The sequence below is a fragment of the Antechinus flavipes genome, chromosome 6 (genome assembly GCF_016432865.1).
Source record: "Antechinus flavipes isolate AdamAnt ecotype Samford, QLD, Australia chromosome 6, AdamAnt_v2, whole genome shotgun sequence".
Classification (NCBI taxonomy): domain Eukaryota; kingdom Metazoa; phylum Chordata; class Mammalia; order Dasyuromorphia; family Dasyuridae; genus Antechinus; species Antechinus flavipes.
The window spans coordinates 119007319-119022964 of record NC_067403.1 but is presented as its reverse complement, the minus strand read 5'-3'; the positions used below and the strand labels follow the sequence as shown (position 1 = coordinate 119022964).

The 15646-nt window shown below is 36.5% G+C and overlaps 1 protein-coding gene across 1 annotated transcript in view; it reads right to left on the bottom strand.

Moving 5' to 3' along the window:
* TENM3 (teneurin transmembrane protein 3) overlaps positions 1–15646 on the bottom strand; it is an 808000-nt gene that overhangs the window by 241347 nt on the left and 551007 nt on the right. Inside the window, exon 5 of the mRNA XM_051965257.1 lies at positions 1593–1830. Within this exon, the coding sequence (XP_051821217.1) occupies positions 1593–1830 (238 nt within the window). The remainder of the gene's footprint in view (positions 1–1592; positions 1831–15646) is intronic.

Sequence of the window (15646 nt, the reverse complement as noted above, 5' to 3'; positions counted from 1 at the left end):
TTTTGTTTTACACATAAGGAAAATAGCTTGAAAAGGGCTAAGCGATTTGCTCTGAGACGCAAAGGTAAGGAGAAGCAGACCTGGGTTCTGCAACCATGTCTTTTGACTCTAAAGCTCCTTCTATTAGTTGCTAAACTAAAAAGAAACCATGTAAATTAGTTTATCTTTAAAATTTTAAATTAGAGATTAGGGTTTTTTTTTTCTTTAGAGTTAGTCCTAGGACATCACTGATAGAGGAAACAGTGAAAATCTCCCTCAAATTTCCCCTATTGTTGAGTCCCTACTCTGTCACTGGCAGCCTTGGACATTTTTGGGAAAGAGATAAAACTTAGAAGTTATGTGAATTGTCCAGGGTCACCGAGACTATCTGTGTTAGAGATAGGGGCTGAACAAGGACTGGCTTTCTTTTCAGAGCATAACAAGTCTCTTATGGTGAGTTATATTACACAAACAAGTTCTGCTGAACCTCCCATCTTCTCAGGGAATTTACCACCTATTGAACACCATTTTTTTTTTAAAGAAAGTCACTAACAAACTAGAATTTACTGAGGGAATAACCAACCGGAATTTCAAAATAACAAGAAGCAATGCTACAAGAGAAATGACGGAAGGAATTGAGGATGTTTTATCTAGAAGATGGGTAACCAGAGCTGCTCAAATATTAGAATATGTTTACATAGAACTGGAATCTTTTTTGTATTGCTCTGGGGCATAAAACCATATTCAGTGGGGAATTTATGGGAAGATCAATTAAAAAATTTTTTTAATAAGGAAGGTACCTACAATAATAATACATCACTCATATATAGAATACTTCAAGATTTACTAAATGCTTTTTTCATGTCAAGCCTATGATGTAGGGTATACAGGTGTGATTACTGTCATCACTACTCAGATGAAGTTCAGAGACTTAGAGCTACTTGAGTCAAGTCACAGAACATTCATAGACAAAGTCAGTAGTTAAACTCAGTCCTGCTGACCCCAAATATGAAAGAGCACTTTATGAAACAAAATGTTAAACCAGTAGGAGGAAGGGCTACTGGCCAGTGACTAAAAATAAGGGATCACAGAAGTAGATGACCTCTAAATTCTTTCTGAAGTATACCAATTACCAATCTATAATTTAATGACTTAGCAGAAAGAATAACAATGGGAAAAAAAATAGGCAGGATATGAATAAAAGAACAGAGAAGCAAGAATATGAATGCCAGAAATATGCTTTTATATTTCCCTCTAACTTCTGGGTGTTTGGTTAGAGTTTGTGGAAGAGAAAAATGATATGGATTTTTACTCTCTCCCATAGGGCAAAAAGGGCCTCATCCCTCAATGGTAAAAATAATCAAATACACATGACCTATCTTTTTATTATTACTACTTGAACTTTTAAAGAGCAGGAGAAACAAAACACAACTTGGATTACTGAAATACATTTGAACTCTGGAAGAAAAGTTTAGATTAGTTTATTTTTCAATTCTAGACGTAAAAAGCAGTAAGCGGTTTTGCTGCTCACTGCAAAAGAATTTCCAAGATCTTAGGATGTGCTATTCTTTGGTTTAGTTGCCAAAAGACTAAGAAATCTATATAGTAGTTACCTGCTTTCCAGTGGTACATTACTGCCAAGGACCCAGCTGTCCTGCAGCTGGACGGACTCGGGTGTGGTTTGCAGCTCGGCGGGCAAAGCAGCCGGCGGGGCCGGACTCTGATTCCTCCTATTGGTCAGAGAGTTTCTGTTGAGAGAAGTGATGGATGGATGATGCTGTGCAGAATGTTGTTTGTGTGAAGGTGGCAGAGGCTGCAGAGTGGACTGTCCTTGATTATTGGCAGGTTGTTCTAAAAAACAAAAAAGATGAAAATTCATTATATATTTCTGCATGCACACACACACATACAAATATACATATACTACTGATTTCTTGGGGGATCCACTAAACAGTTGAGTTAGAATTAGAAACTGAATATAATTCCATAGTCTAATATATTTGCATATTATTCTATTAGCGGATGTTCAGTGACATTCTCTAAGAGCGAGTTTACCCTTGATACACAAAGTTCTAATTAATATACAACAGATGGCAAAATTGCTTTTGGTTTTAATTTGTTTCAGGTTTTTTTTTTTCATCTGGTTTTATTAACACCTACAGAAAACAGCATCTGACAGCTCCCCTAATGTGCCTTTAGATCTCAGCTTTTTTTAACAAACCAACCCTGAAATTAAATGGGTAATTTCGAAAGAACACAAAGGTTTTCGAAATGCATATAATCCCTATAATTATTTAATGGAGTTTTTTTAAGCTTTATTTAACTGCAATAAATTATTACAAGCTAGTTGCTAAACAGCAGTAGATGACTCTAGTTTAGTGCATTTCAAATAAGGCAGATCTGCACTATGATCTACTAATAGATGCTAAGTATTCTTTACCAGAAGGTCACTCTGGGAAGCAGATGTTGCTTCATGGATATTTAACAGACTGAATCACATCTGATTACAACGTCAGAAGACTCATATACTTAATGGCCGTTACATCCATTAGAACACACACAGAACAGATTTTCCAATTTCACACTATGCAGTATCACTACATTTTGAAGTAAGTCATAGGTGACCAGAGATGGTCTCCCATGACAATGGTGGAACCGGGATGTTACTAAACCACACCTGGCCATAAAGAATCTGGCCATTTAAAAATATGTATTAATGTGATGGTTAGGTTTTAACAACCAATCAACCTTTGTGATCATAATAAGTTGTATGCAAAAAACATTATGTTGTCATAGATTAATGGGACACGTGAGACTGATTTTTTACTGGCATTATCTGGTGCTACAAACATGACAAAATTTTTCCAAAATCACACTTAATATTTTAAATCATATTGTTTTTAATCACATGTAAAGTTAATTTTTAATATTCTTCTTTTAAAAATTTGACTTTCCAATTTTCTTCTTCCTTACCTCCTCTGTCTCTTTGATAGTAAGAACAAAAGTGCATTTAAGAAAACCAAATGTTGATTAGGGAGTTAGGGAGATGACTATTGTTTGGTACTCAACTTATTATGCTTCCACCCATAGAAGATGTCAATCTTAGATAAACTACAGTTCAAAGGCAATATAATTTTAAAGCAATATATTAAGCCATGATATTAATATAAATGTAGGTATTAAAAAAGAGGAAAAGATACAGGAACTATCCTTCACCCACATTATGAACACCAGCAGTGATTATTAAGTTAGATAATACAATCTAACCAGGTAATTCTCTCTTTGCTGGAAATGAATCTGTGATATGTAATGGTTTGAATACATACTATCAAACCTCTTAAGATTCTTTGCAGGGTACAACAATGAAGGCAAAAAAAAAACCCTCCTCCTCTATTATATTACAACCAGTAATTACTGAATGTTACTAATGGTCTCTAATAATCCATATCATAGTAATTTAACAACAAATAATTTCTTATTCTTGAACAAAAGGACAGAGGCAATAGCCAGAGACAAAAAGACATATCTATTTTCTTAGATAATCTCTGACTCTGAGGTCTCTTCTAGGATTTTTAGAAAACCAGTTTGGTTCACTGCTTTGGGACTCAAGCAAAATGATAAATGTCGAAATCTCAATTACACTGAAATAATAATCCTTTGAGGGAAAAGTGGGTTAAAACTGCTCATATAATTCTAATGGGGTTAAAATAAAGGAAACTAATAATTTTAAATTCATGAAAAGACTTAACATTCAGGTGTCGTAGGCTTAATCAGCTTTGTCTTTCCCAGTACCAGTGGGTGTCACTGCATATGATTACAATTGCTATAGAAGGCTTTAAGGCACATTTCAACAAGCTGGTTACAGGATCATTTAACAAGCTACAGCTAGCAAAAGCTTTTTTTTTTTAAGTCTACTTAAAATTTTTGTCTGATGTAGATCATAGGGTAATTTATCAGATGGTGCAGAACTAAATACACCCACTGCATGAAATAATAGAAAGTGTAACAAAAAGCAGCTTTTATAATCAGTCAAAAAACACATCAAGCACCTACCATACACAAGGTCCTATTTTGTACTAGGTTTTACAAAGGAGACACAAAAATAAGCTATGGTCCCTGTCTACAAAGTTTTCCTCATTCTTAGGGAGAGAAAGTAACATATCAAATTAATAATACAAAATGAGATAAGTATGATATAACTTCCTGCAGAAAGTCAACTCCATGGGAGTGGGAACTATTTTTCTTTATTTATTTTCTGTATTCTAATCCTTAGCACAATTTCTTACAATTTTCGTTGTTTTTGTTGTTTACTTGTTTTTGACAACATGACTACATTTGAGATTTTCTTGGCAAAGTCACCGGAGTGATTTGCCATTTACTTTTCCAGCTCATTTTACAGATAAGGAAACTGAAGCAAATAGGGTTAAATCCTGACTTTCCCAGGATTACACAGGAATCCTGTTTGAAGAAGAGTTTGAAGCCTGATTTCAGACCACTGTCTTATCCATTGTGCCACCTAACTGCCCTGCACATAAGTATTTAATAAAACTTTGATGCATTATTTTCTAGATGAGATATATGAGTCAGGAAGAAAGGAATGGTGTAAGAAGTCTCAACTTAAACTGGTGGTGATTGAAGGAAGAGAAAGATGTAGATAAGCAAAAAGTGCAGAAGGTATTCCAAGTCCATGGGGATGTGTATGAAGAATAAAGGAAATATTAGGGTAAATCTGGAAGCTAAAATGATGATGATACATTCATGTGATGAGATTTGTCTTGTCCAGAGTTGAAGTTTCATGCTGGCGAATAAAAAGAAATAAAGTTCAATATAAAGGGGAGGTTGAGGCAATTCAAAGGGTAGATGATAAAAGGCTATAAAAACTAGAAAGAGAAATTTAGAGAGTATTTTAGGAAATAGGGAACTCTGAAAGGTTTTTAGTCAGGGTCAACATATTGTCTATATATATATATATACATATATAGACACACATATAGTAGAACAAAGCAGAACAAGCTATGTTCAAGACAAGCAGGGATTTTTTAATAGTAATTAATCTTGGAGGTGATGAGAAAATAAGAATTGAAAGAAAGGGAGATACTTCCAAGAGAAAGCTTAACAGGTTTCAGAAAGGAGAGAGAAAAGGAAAAGGATATATTAAAATAACAGTAAGCTTCCTAATTAGGGCCCTGAGGGAATATCAGTGTGTTGACCAAAAGAGGGCAGTCAGAAAAAAAAATTATTTTAAAATTTCACTGTCATTAAATTAAAAACATTTAACTATTACAGATTCTGTGATCTCTTTTCTTGAATTCATAGTAATTTCGTTGGATCATAGCTTCTAGGCAGATTTCCAGGAATACCTCTTCTAAACACTAAAACACTTACTCTTTTCACTGTACCATGATGACACAGTGGTTAGCTTCATATATTCACAGGGCTATGCTATGAAAAATCTAGATCTGGAAGGACATCTTAAGCTACTTGGTCCAACCCTCTCAATTTACAAATGAAGAAATAAAACTCCAGTGATTTGTCCAAGATCACAAAGGTAGTAAGCATCTGAAGCAGAATGCAGGTCCTTTGACTTGGGAGCCAATGCTTTCCCTTAAACTATGTTCCTTGAACGATTTTGAGAAATTAATAGAATGAGTTAAAAAGCCTCAAATATACTTGTCTTTAAGCTTCTAAAATTAATTGCCTTTTCATCTCACTTATCATCTCTGAAATTCCCCAGTGCAAAACTCTTCTCCCAACACTATATGAACATTCTTCGTTATTAGATTATAAGCTCAATTAAAGCAGGATACCTAGTTTCTCATATTTATATCCATAGTACTGGTCTCTTCTTTTGCTCCCTTCCTTTCATCCTTCTTTCTCTCTACTTTGCAGCTTTCCCTTGTTTTATATTGCATTATCTTATCTATTAGAGCAAAGATGGTGAGCATGTTGACTGATAAATTCCTTTTTCATTTGGATGCACAATGAATAAATTAATACAAATAGGATATATGGGTTCTGTGAATTCAGAAGAGAATGTTGAGTCCAAAGACTGTGATTTCAAGACAAAATGCAGTTGTTATCTCTGTTGTTGGTCACTCAGTTATGTCCAACTCTTCATGACCTCATGGACTATACTTTCCATGGGGTTTTCTTGGAAGGTGCTGGAATGATTTGTCATTTCCTTTCTCAGTAGGTTAAGGCCAATAAGAGTCAAGTGATTTGAGCAAGGTCACAAAGCTAGTAAGTATCTAAGATCACATTTGAACTTGTCTTCTTGAGTTCTAAGCCTATTTTTATTCACTGAGCCACTTAGCTCCATCCTGAAAAATGGAGGGAAGAGGATAAAAATAAAGTCTGGGTTGGTAAATGGGGTGCTTGTTTAGAAATCCAAAATGGATAGAAAGGGCACAAACACCAGTAGGATCAGAATGTACTGGCAGAGGCTGGTTTGCAAAATTTAAAACAGGTGAGAACAGCATCTGAAGCTAAGGATCCATATAACAATTGAACCAAAGGTATGACTAAAAGTCCTAGGTAGGAACAATCTCCTTAATGTCCTAGTTTTAAGTGTTCTTTTTAGTATGAACAGACAAGATCTATTATGTTCATACCATTCCACAAAGCAAGACATATCCCTATAAAGGTTAATGAGGAGGGCCTCCACCATTAACAGACAGATTAGAAAACAAAGAGAATGATTCCTGAAAACAAAAGCATGCGGAACCTAAACTAAAATATTCCAGAGATCTTTGCTGAAACATGGCCACCACATGGGTCAGGAATTACTTGTATCTCCATGGCAATCTTTCCAGAAGGGACTTTAGGGTTTGTTTAGTCCTTGACCTCATTTTATAGATAATAAAACTGAAGCAAAGAGAGGTTAAATGATTTACCCAAATTCATATAAATTACAGAAGCCAGAGACAAAATTTGAACCCGAGTCCTTTAATAACAAATTTGGCAATCTCCCCTCCCATTATACCATTTTACTTCTAATATCATCTCTCATTTTCCCTTTTCATCTTCTCTTCCCTGTGACATCCTGAAAATGGATTCTCAAAGCCTCTAAAAATGATATTATATCTACAAATCACATAACACCATGACTTCTAAAGGCTCTCAGTCGCAATAGAAAGACATATGGTAGGTATAAGTAGGCTATAGCACATTGCCAGTAATGACTTGTACAAGAAAAATGGCATAAAAATATCAACCAGTGCAATGTGCAACTATAAAAGGTTATGTAGTAAGAAGAAGGGATTATATATAAGGGCAGATAGAGTAGTACACTGTTATTTATAATATGTTAAAAGAAGGGGAAGATCTCAAGTATACTGGGTCAATACTCATTGAGAGTTTATAGAAACTCATGGGAAAAAATTAAACAGGATGATAAAACACTGAGATATAGTTACCTAAATCAGCAAAGGGAATGCAACAATGTTCTTATAGCATCAGTACAAATTTGTGAAGTATGTTGTTTATACTGCTGGTTTGCATAATCACATGTTATTAAGCTTTGTACTATCTTTAACCAGTCCCATAGGTGGGGATTTGTATGTATGTTGGAAGGTGAGAGCGAGGATTATGAACTGCTACTATATCACAATGATAACTGTGAAAATAATATCCCTACCCCACCTTACCATTAGTAAGTAGAATCTTGTGAAGTGGTATGCTAATAATACTTGGAGCATTTCCCAACAGAATGGGTAGAAAATTTTCTTGAAGAACTGGTAGGGACCATGGAGAGCAACAAATTTGAAATGGAAAGGAGTAAGGAATAGAGACCAAAGCAGGACTGATCAAAGTCTTTTCTCAAAAAGGAAGACAGATGAGTACAAAATGTCAGGCCCAGATGCTAAATAATCAGGAGTGGGCCTAGTTAGCTGAGAAAGCTACACCAGCCATTTATGAATAGGCCAAAGTTATTTTAGGATAAAACTCTTGTTTGGAAATGCCACAATTCTACATTCCTCAAATTTGTTTAATTTTTTTACTTTACTTCCGTTAAGTGTTAGTGAAATTCCTTTCGGAAATTCAATCTTTGTTTCTGTTTCAGTTAGCAAAATCACAGTTGGTATCCACATTTTAGGTAAGGAGAATTTGATGGGAACACTGATACTGCTTTTACAATTACAGATTCCAGATTAAGATCACAGATTCCTAAGAGCTGGAATGAACCTTAAAAGCTGAGTCCAACATTCACTGTACAGATGGTATAATTAAAGAACAGAGAGTTTAGTGATTTGCAAGGGTCACACAGCTAGGAAGTCTTTGAGGTGGGATTTGAACTTACTTGTCCCAGTTGTCCTGGGACACTGGCTATCACCCAATTATCTCACCATTCCAATTATGCTGTCTCCTGGCCAGCTTCCTTATCCATCCTCCCCACTGATTTCAGACTCAGTCCCTTGATTCTTGACAAGTATCTGGCTTATATTGGTCACCATGTCACTTTATGGCCACAAAGTGATATGACTTGTCTATATCCCAGCTACCCTACTCATATTCTTCCCACCATAAGCCTGAACTCTACTTTTGTGACTCTAGGTTTCACCCATGAGCTTTTGTCTGATATTGCCTAAATGTCACCATGGCAATTCATGGTATTTTCACTTTTCTGTTTTCTTTTCTAACTTCCCTTTCTGTCTTTCCTCTTTAGAATGAAAGTTCCCTTAGGGAAGGGACTGTATTGCTTGCTTTATCTCTGTCTCCATCAGTTAGTACAATGTCTGACACATTGTATATCTGGCACATAAGTATAAAACACATATTCACTCATTCATTCTTCACTGTTGATTCCAAAGCTCTGTGCATTATACCAGAAATAGTTGGTTCCTCACTTTTTGGTTAAAGGAATTCTTGGAGACATCTTAACGAAGACTCAGAATGGTTAAATGACTTGTTTAAAGTCACACAGGTTGTCAAATAACAGAGCAAGAATTTGAACTCAGATCTCCCAGAATCCAAATTTCACAACTCTTTTCACAGAGACAGAAAGAGAGAGCCACAAACAGAGAGAGATAGATACAGAGACAGAGACAGAAGCAGAGAGACAGAAGGGGAAGAGAGAGACTAAGAGAATATCAGAGAGAAAGACACACAGAAAGAATTAGAGAGAAAGATACAGACAGACAGAAAATAGAAAATAGAAAAAGACACACACATGCAGAGAAAGACAGAGAATTACAAAGACACAGAGAGACAGAGATAATGCTCAAAATAAGGAAGAACTTATATACAATACTCAAGGTAGTGAGCTCTTCTGTTCTAAAAGTCTTCAAGTAGAAGAAGGAAGACCACTAGTCTTGTTCCTTCCAACTCTGAAATTATATGATTCTGTGGGCACTGGGTAAACAGCAGTAAAATACTATTATCTGAGAAATCTATGTCAAAATGCCTTTTTTCTTGTTTTTGCCTACTAACTGCAATTAAGCTTTTTTTTTTTTTTTTTTTTTTTGATGAGACAATTGGAATTAAGTGACTTGCCTAGGGTTATACAGCTAGTAAGTATTAAGTGTCTGAGACCTCTTCCTTTTTCCCCTCCTTTCTGTCTCTTTCTTTGTCTCTCTTCCCTCTGTTCCCTGATCCTTCTCTCTCCTTCCCTCCTACCTCTAACACTTAAAGGTCATGATCTTACTAAAATAATAAACATGAATATATTTTGGTAAAAATGTATGCTCTAAATTAGGGACAAAACAAATTGTATTGGTCTTGCCTTTTTCTCTCTATCATCCCCTTTGGATCAAATGTACTTTCATTTCTATCCTTCATCACTCTGATACTATTCTTCACTGCAGTCATGACCCAGAGAGCAGCATTCAATTCTTCTGTTCTTACTGGCTATGAAAACTTTTATGAGTGTAACAGTTGTTTGCAAGTATATGGTGAGGGAAAGAGGAATTTAAATGTTTAAGACATCAATTTCCAAGAGATCAGATATTAAAGACTTAATAGGTCATCCAGGTAAGGTCCAGACCCTATACCAATGATCTCTTCAATCCACTGCTGTTTCTCATTTTTAATCTATTTATTGTAATCTGTTTACACAGGATCATAGCTTGTGTCTCGTTGCAGATTGCTGGCCCAAGAAAGTATCATGAGCACTTTTATCTCCCAGGGTTGTGAAGTAAGATAAAATGAGACATTTGTAAAGCACTGTGCAAACCTTAAAGTGTATATAAACACTAGCTATTATTTTTATTATTAGTCACATAAACTATATCCTTAATAAGGCAGATAGTACACACAAAAATTAGGGAAGAAAGTAACTGTTCCCAACCTAATACCCAGGCAGAGAAAAAAGTGCTCCTGGGAAGGCAAAGGACTGTTGTTCATGTCCCTCTGATGGGCTCCAATTCTGTTATCTGACTTAGGAACTGATCATTTTTTAAAAAAAATCTTTTCTGATACAGCATTTCTGGTCAACATCTGTTTTTATGCATTTTTCACTCAAGAGATGAGAAAGATGACATAGGCCAAAGTGGGGGGATTTGTTTTTTGTTTTTTGTTTTCTTTATTGTACCAAGAATCACCTCCTCTTGGGTAGAAAATAGCTGGTCTTCAAAAGTTATGAGAAAAGGGAACTGAAAAATCTTATCTTCAGTAGATACCCCCGAATACGATTATGCTGTCAAACAATTAGGAAGCTGAATGAGAAGGAAGTTTTTGCTCCAACAATTAAGACATTTAGGAGCATCAATGATGACGAGAGCCACAACAAAATAAACTTGTTTCTGTACAAGAGGATGAGAGCACGAACTATGTGGGGCATGAAGGTGAGTCAGGTTGTGCTATTTTTCCTGAGCTATCCTGATCTCACAATCATGATGGGGGTGGGAGGGAAGGTGGAGGGAGAATTCTGTCTGAGGTCTGTTACCAGCACAAAATCTGGGCTTTTTGTTTGTCCTCATTGAGCTGTTACTGTCAGCTTCCACACTGCTATATGTAAATTCAGTTCTTACTTGCCTCCTTTTTTACAACCTTAAGCTATGTTCTTGTGGGAGATGAAAGATGGAAATGGGCTTTAGAATAGCACAGAAAGGAAAGAAAATGATTCCTTTTGGGAAGAAAGAGAGGAGAGAGGGAGGGAAGAAGAGAGGAGGAGGGGAGGAGGGAAGGAGAAAGGAGGGGAAAGTAGGAGGGGGAAAGGGAGAGAGAGGGAGGGAGGAGAGGAGATGATATGGAAGACAAAGCTGAGGGAATGTCCCTGGTCTAAATAGTGAGTAGTGCCACGCTTGGGTACTCCAGATGATTCCCAGGGTCGCATTACTTTTCTTTCTCTAAAAAGGGTCAAAAGTGTGGGCTGAGCTGTCATAAGGTATATGGGGAGGGAGTCTATGTTTTGCTGAGATAGAGCAGGAACATTCCTGCAAAAAAAAAATACCTCCTCATAAATGTTGAAGGGAGATCAAAACGAAAGAACAGTGAAAGCCATCATTTCCCAGGAGAAAATTATTTCATTCAAACAGATTTAAATGGAAAAATCACTATAATTCTAGGTAGAATTTTCTTTTTTTAATTCCAAAAAATTATATTTCATAGAAATATAGATTTAGAGCTCAAAGGCTAACACCCTCATTTTATAGATGTGAAAACAAAGGAACAGAGAGGTTCGGCAACTTGTCCAGCATAACCTAGCTTGTAAGCGTCTGAGACAAAGTCTGCTCAGAGCTTCATGATTCCAAGTGCCAGCACTCTACCTACTTTAATGCCCAGCAGACTATTAAAAAACACAAAAGTTTCTGGAGTAGTGGGTAGGAAACAAGAAGACCTGGGTTCAAGTTCCACTTATGCATATTAGTCATGTTGTGGCTCTTTAAGACCATCAGTTGCAAAGAAGGTGGTGGCTTGTATTAGTTAATGGAGTCTCCTCACCCAGAACATCTCCACAGCAGTGAAATTCTACCCCTCATGTTGTTTTCCTCAAATGTCACATAAAATATGAATGGTGGACGTATGATTCTTCTGTTCTCTTTGTTTTATTAAACAGAAATGCTGGCTGAATTGTTGAAAGTGAATTTAATAAAAGTTTAAAAAATCTAATCATCAAATAATTTAATGTGCCTAATGAAGCAGGTTCCTAGGTCGGGGTAGAAAGTCAGTGCTACAGAAAAGGAAAAAATGATTGTGAGACGCCCTTGTACCGATGTCATTGGGGAGAAGCATTGATCACTGTCGCCTATGTTTTCATAAGGCAAAAGCCAGGACCGCTTCTCTGCTGGACTCATTCTCCACTGAATATATTCTCACCTTGCCTTTTCTGTTGAGCCTCTCTTTCATCCTCTAACCTTCCTTCCTTCTTCTTATTCCAACTTTCCCCTTATTAATTGCCTTTATCTCAGACCAACCTTATTTTCTTTCTGAACTCATGGGAAATAAACCAAACACCTCTGTGTTGTGTTCCACGAATCCTGGTCTGCCTCATTTTTCCCTGTTTGCTTCTGCTATGCGGTACAATCTTAGTTAGATTTTAGCCTCCCAGCGAGCAAGTGCTAAGATGTGTTTTGTTTTAATTTTGATAATGAGCAGCCTGATCCTTGGACTTGGCTTTTATTTCTTTTTTTAATTAAATTTTATTTTTTTCAATTAACAAGCATTTATTTTCTCTTCCTCCCAGCCAACTCACCCTCCTCCCCCATTGAGAAAAGGGAAAAAAAAGAAAGAAAACCTCAGTAAGAAATATGCATAGTCAAGCAAAACAAACGCCCACACCAGCTATGGCCAAAAATGTTTGCCACGTTCTGCATTCTGAGTCCGTCACCTCTCAGTGAGCCGCCGTTTCTAATGTTACCATTAACTAAGTGTTATTTTCAGGGAGTCTCTATCCCTGGGTTTCTCTGTTTTCTAAATAGGATCATCATTGCGTCTACTTATTTTTCAAGGATATTGTAAACATAAAATAAATTATAAAAAAATGCTGGGAACTCCTAGAAAGTGCTGTAAAATTCCAGGTTTTAGTATTATACCGAAAGCGATTCCTTTTGTTAACCCCCAAAAGGCAGGCAGGTACATATATCACACCTAGCTATGTCTCTTTTATATAGAGAAGTGCAAAGAACATAAGAAACCAGCTCATTAATCTTCATCTCCCTATTCAGGAAAGTAAGTATGTGGCAAGGATTTTCCTCCTTGTACAAATGAGGAAATGTGAGTTGAGGTAACGTGTCCAAGGTTACGCCACAAGTTCATGGTAGATCAGATTACATAGCAATGATTTCAGGATGTTCAGTGTGTTTCCTTCGTTTTCTTTGCCTCCTCCCTTCCTCCCCATAAATATCAGCCTTCCTCTAGAATGGGACACTGGCAACAGAACCAACCCACAATGATACAGTTAAAATGGGAAAAGGATAATCCTTCTATAATTTTCTTTCACATCATTAAAATAGCTCAGTAGTTCTGCACTGCCCTCAGTCCTGACTTATTGCCAGGTAGGGGAGATGTCTCTGTTTTAGGAGGTCAGTTCCCATTCAAGGCTGGTGCTTAAGTGTGAAAATGGTTCTGATTCTGTTCCAGCACTTTTAGAAATGGAATTCAAAGGCAGCTCAAGTATAAATATTCAAACCATAAACTGCATTAATTTGCAAGAAAAGAGGAGGATGGTATAGGGAGCTCCCAATGAGGAAATTCTCTTAACTAAAGCAGATCTGTTACTGCTCTGGGACTTTGGCTTTTAGGAAGTTAGGGACATACCAAAAATAGTAATAGAATAAGTAATTTGTCTGGGATCATTCAGGCACTCAACGTTAAAGAGTGGATTTGAATCCAGGTCTTCTTGGCTCTGACCAGTCTTTGAACACAGTAGGGCCCTAAAAAACGTTTGCAGAATTGAAAGAAATTAAAATTTCCCTTTAAATCATAAAGACAATGCTATGTGATTTATTTATTATCAAAGAACTATTTTCAAGTGAATATACTCTCAGTAAACAAACAAATCAAGACAACTTGCAGAGCCAGGGGGGAAATATAGAGAGGATGAGTAGAGGTAATGTGGAGTCAAGAGCTTTATTTTATTGAGTAGGAACAGGCTGATTTTGAATTCTCTTGGGTACAAAGAATGAGAAATTTGGGTTTCTTTAGGATCACATATCAGTAGAGGTATGAAAAGAAACAATAAAAGATAAGTCTTTAAAGAATCTTTACAGCCTTCTTTCCCTAGGAGAATTCATTATCATTTAAAAAAAGTTCTCTTGAAAACAAAAGAACCTGACAGGAAGAAGGGTCATTTTCTAACCCACCCCCCCAATCCAACATCCCTGCTGGCTTTGTGTTGACCACAAGAAAAGACAACAAAATAAGTGAGAAGTGAGGGGTGAATAATAACTTGCAGACTTTGTACCCTAAGGACTATGATTGAGGCTTCAACTTTCTTATCTATAAAATGAGGGGATTGTCCCAGACAATCTCTAAGGTCTCCTGCAGCTTTGATGTTTTATGATTCTATGATCGTCTAACTACAGTATTAGGAATTGTGGAGGAAAAATTGGATAGGCAGCAGAGTATTTGGGTCTTTTCTGGTGAGGGTCAGGCAAAAATTATCAAATTTTTATCAATATCCTTTGTTTTTTACAGTGCTTGTATTTCCCAATATTCAAAAAGACAACTGTTATTAATAAAGATTTAAAAATAAAGAGAAAAAAATCCACCAAACTAACCAGTCCTCTTATACCCTTTCTCAATATCTACTCTGTGATGCAATAGAACTGCCTTCTCTCCCAACTTTGTAAAGATACTAAAACTCATTTTACAAAAAGGGAAATGGAGGCAAACAGGATTAAGTGACCTGTCCAGGATCACACCTCTAGTAAGTGTCTGAGGCCAGATATGAACTCAGGAAGATGGGCTGTCCTGATTCCAGGCCTAACATGTTATTCATTGTGGCGAATCTAGCTGCCCTTCTCTGTCTCCCTTCAAGTCCCTGCTAAAATCACAGCATTAACTGAAAGACCTTCCTAATTCCAATCAATTCTGGTGCCCTTCTCTACTGAGTATTTCCTTGTTTTTCCTGCCCATGAATTGTCTGTGTTGTCCATGTTATCTCCTTCTCCAATGAATGTGAGTTCCTTGGGGGCTTTTTTTTTTTTTTGTCTCTCCGTTATTTGGCATATAGTATACATTTAATACATACTTTTTAATTGAGAGTATATTGATTTTCTCACACCCATAGTCCTCACCCCTCCAAAGAAGGAAGGCAGGAACACTTTTTTAACTCTTCTCCAGAGTCCAGCTTCAAAAATAACAACACCCAGAAGACGACAGATGTGGCTTGTTCTTAGTTGATTCGTGTGTGTGTGTGTGTGTGTGTGTGTGTGTGTGTGTGTGTTTATAATATATATATTAGGGCAGTACAATTAGAGATGTAACATTAAAATGATATGAAGGTGTTTTTCACCTAAGTCATTCTTAAATTCATTTAGATATGTGTTCATCTAAGATGGCAAAAAGGGGGAAATAAAAACATGTTTCATTTAGGAATGTAGCACAATGCAAAGATGATCTAGTAGAGAGAACTCTGGACCTGCAGTTAGGGGGATAAACTACATCCGAACTCTTATTAGCTATATGACTACTGAGCAAGTCACTTCATTACTATCTGCCTCCGTTTCTTCATCTGTAAAATGAAGATAATAACGGCAACTAGAATGATACCATTGTACTGTATAAA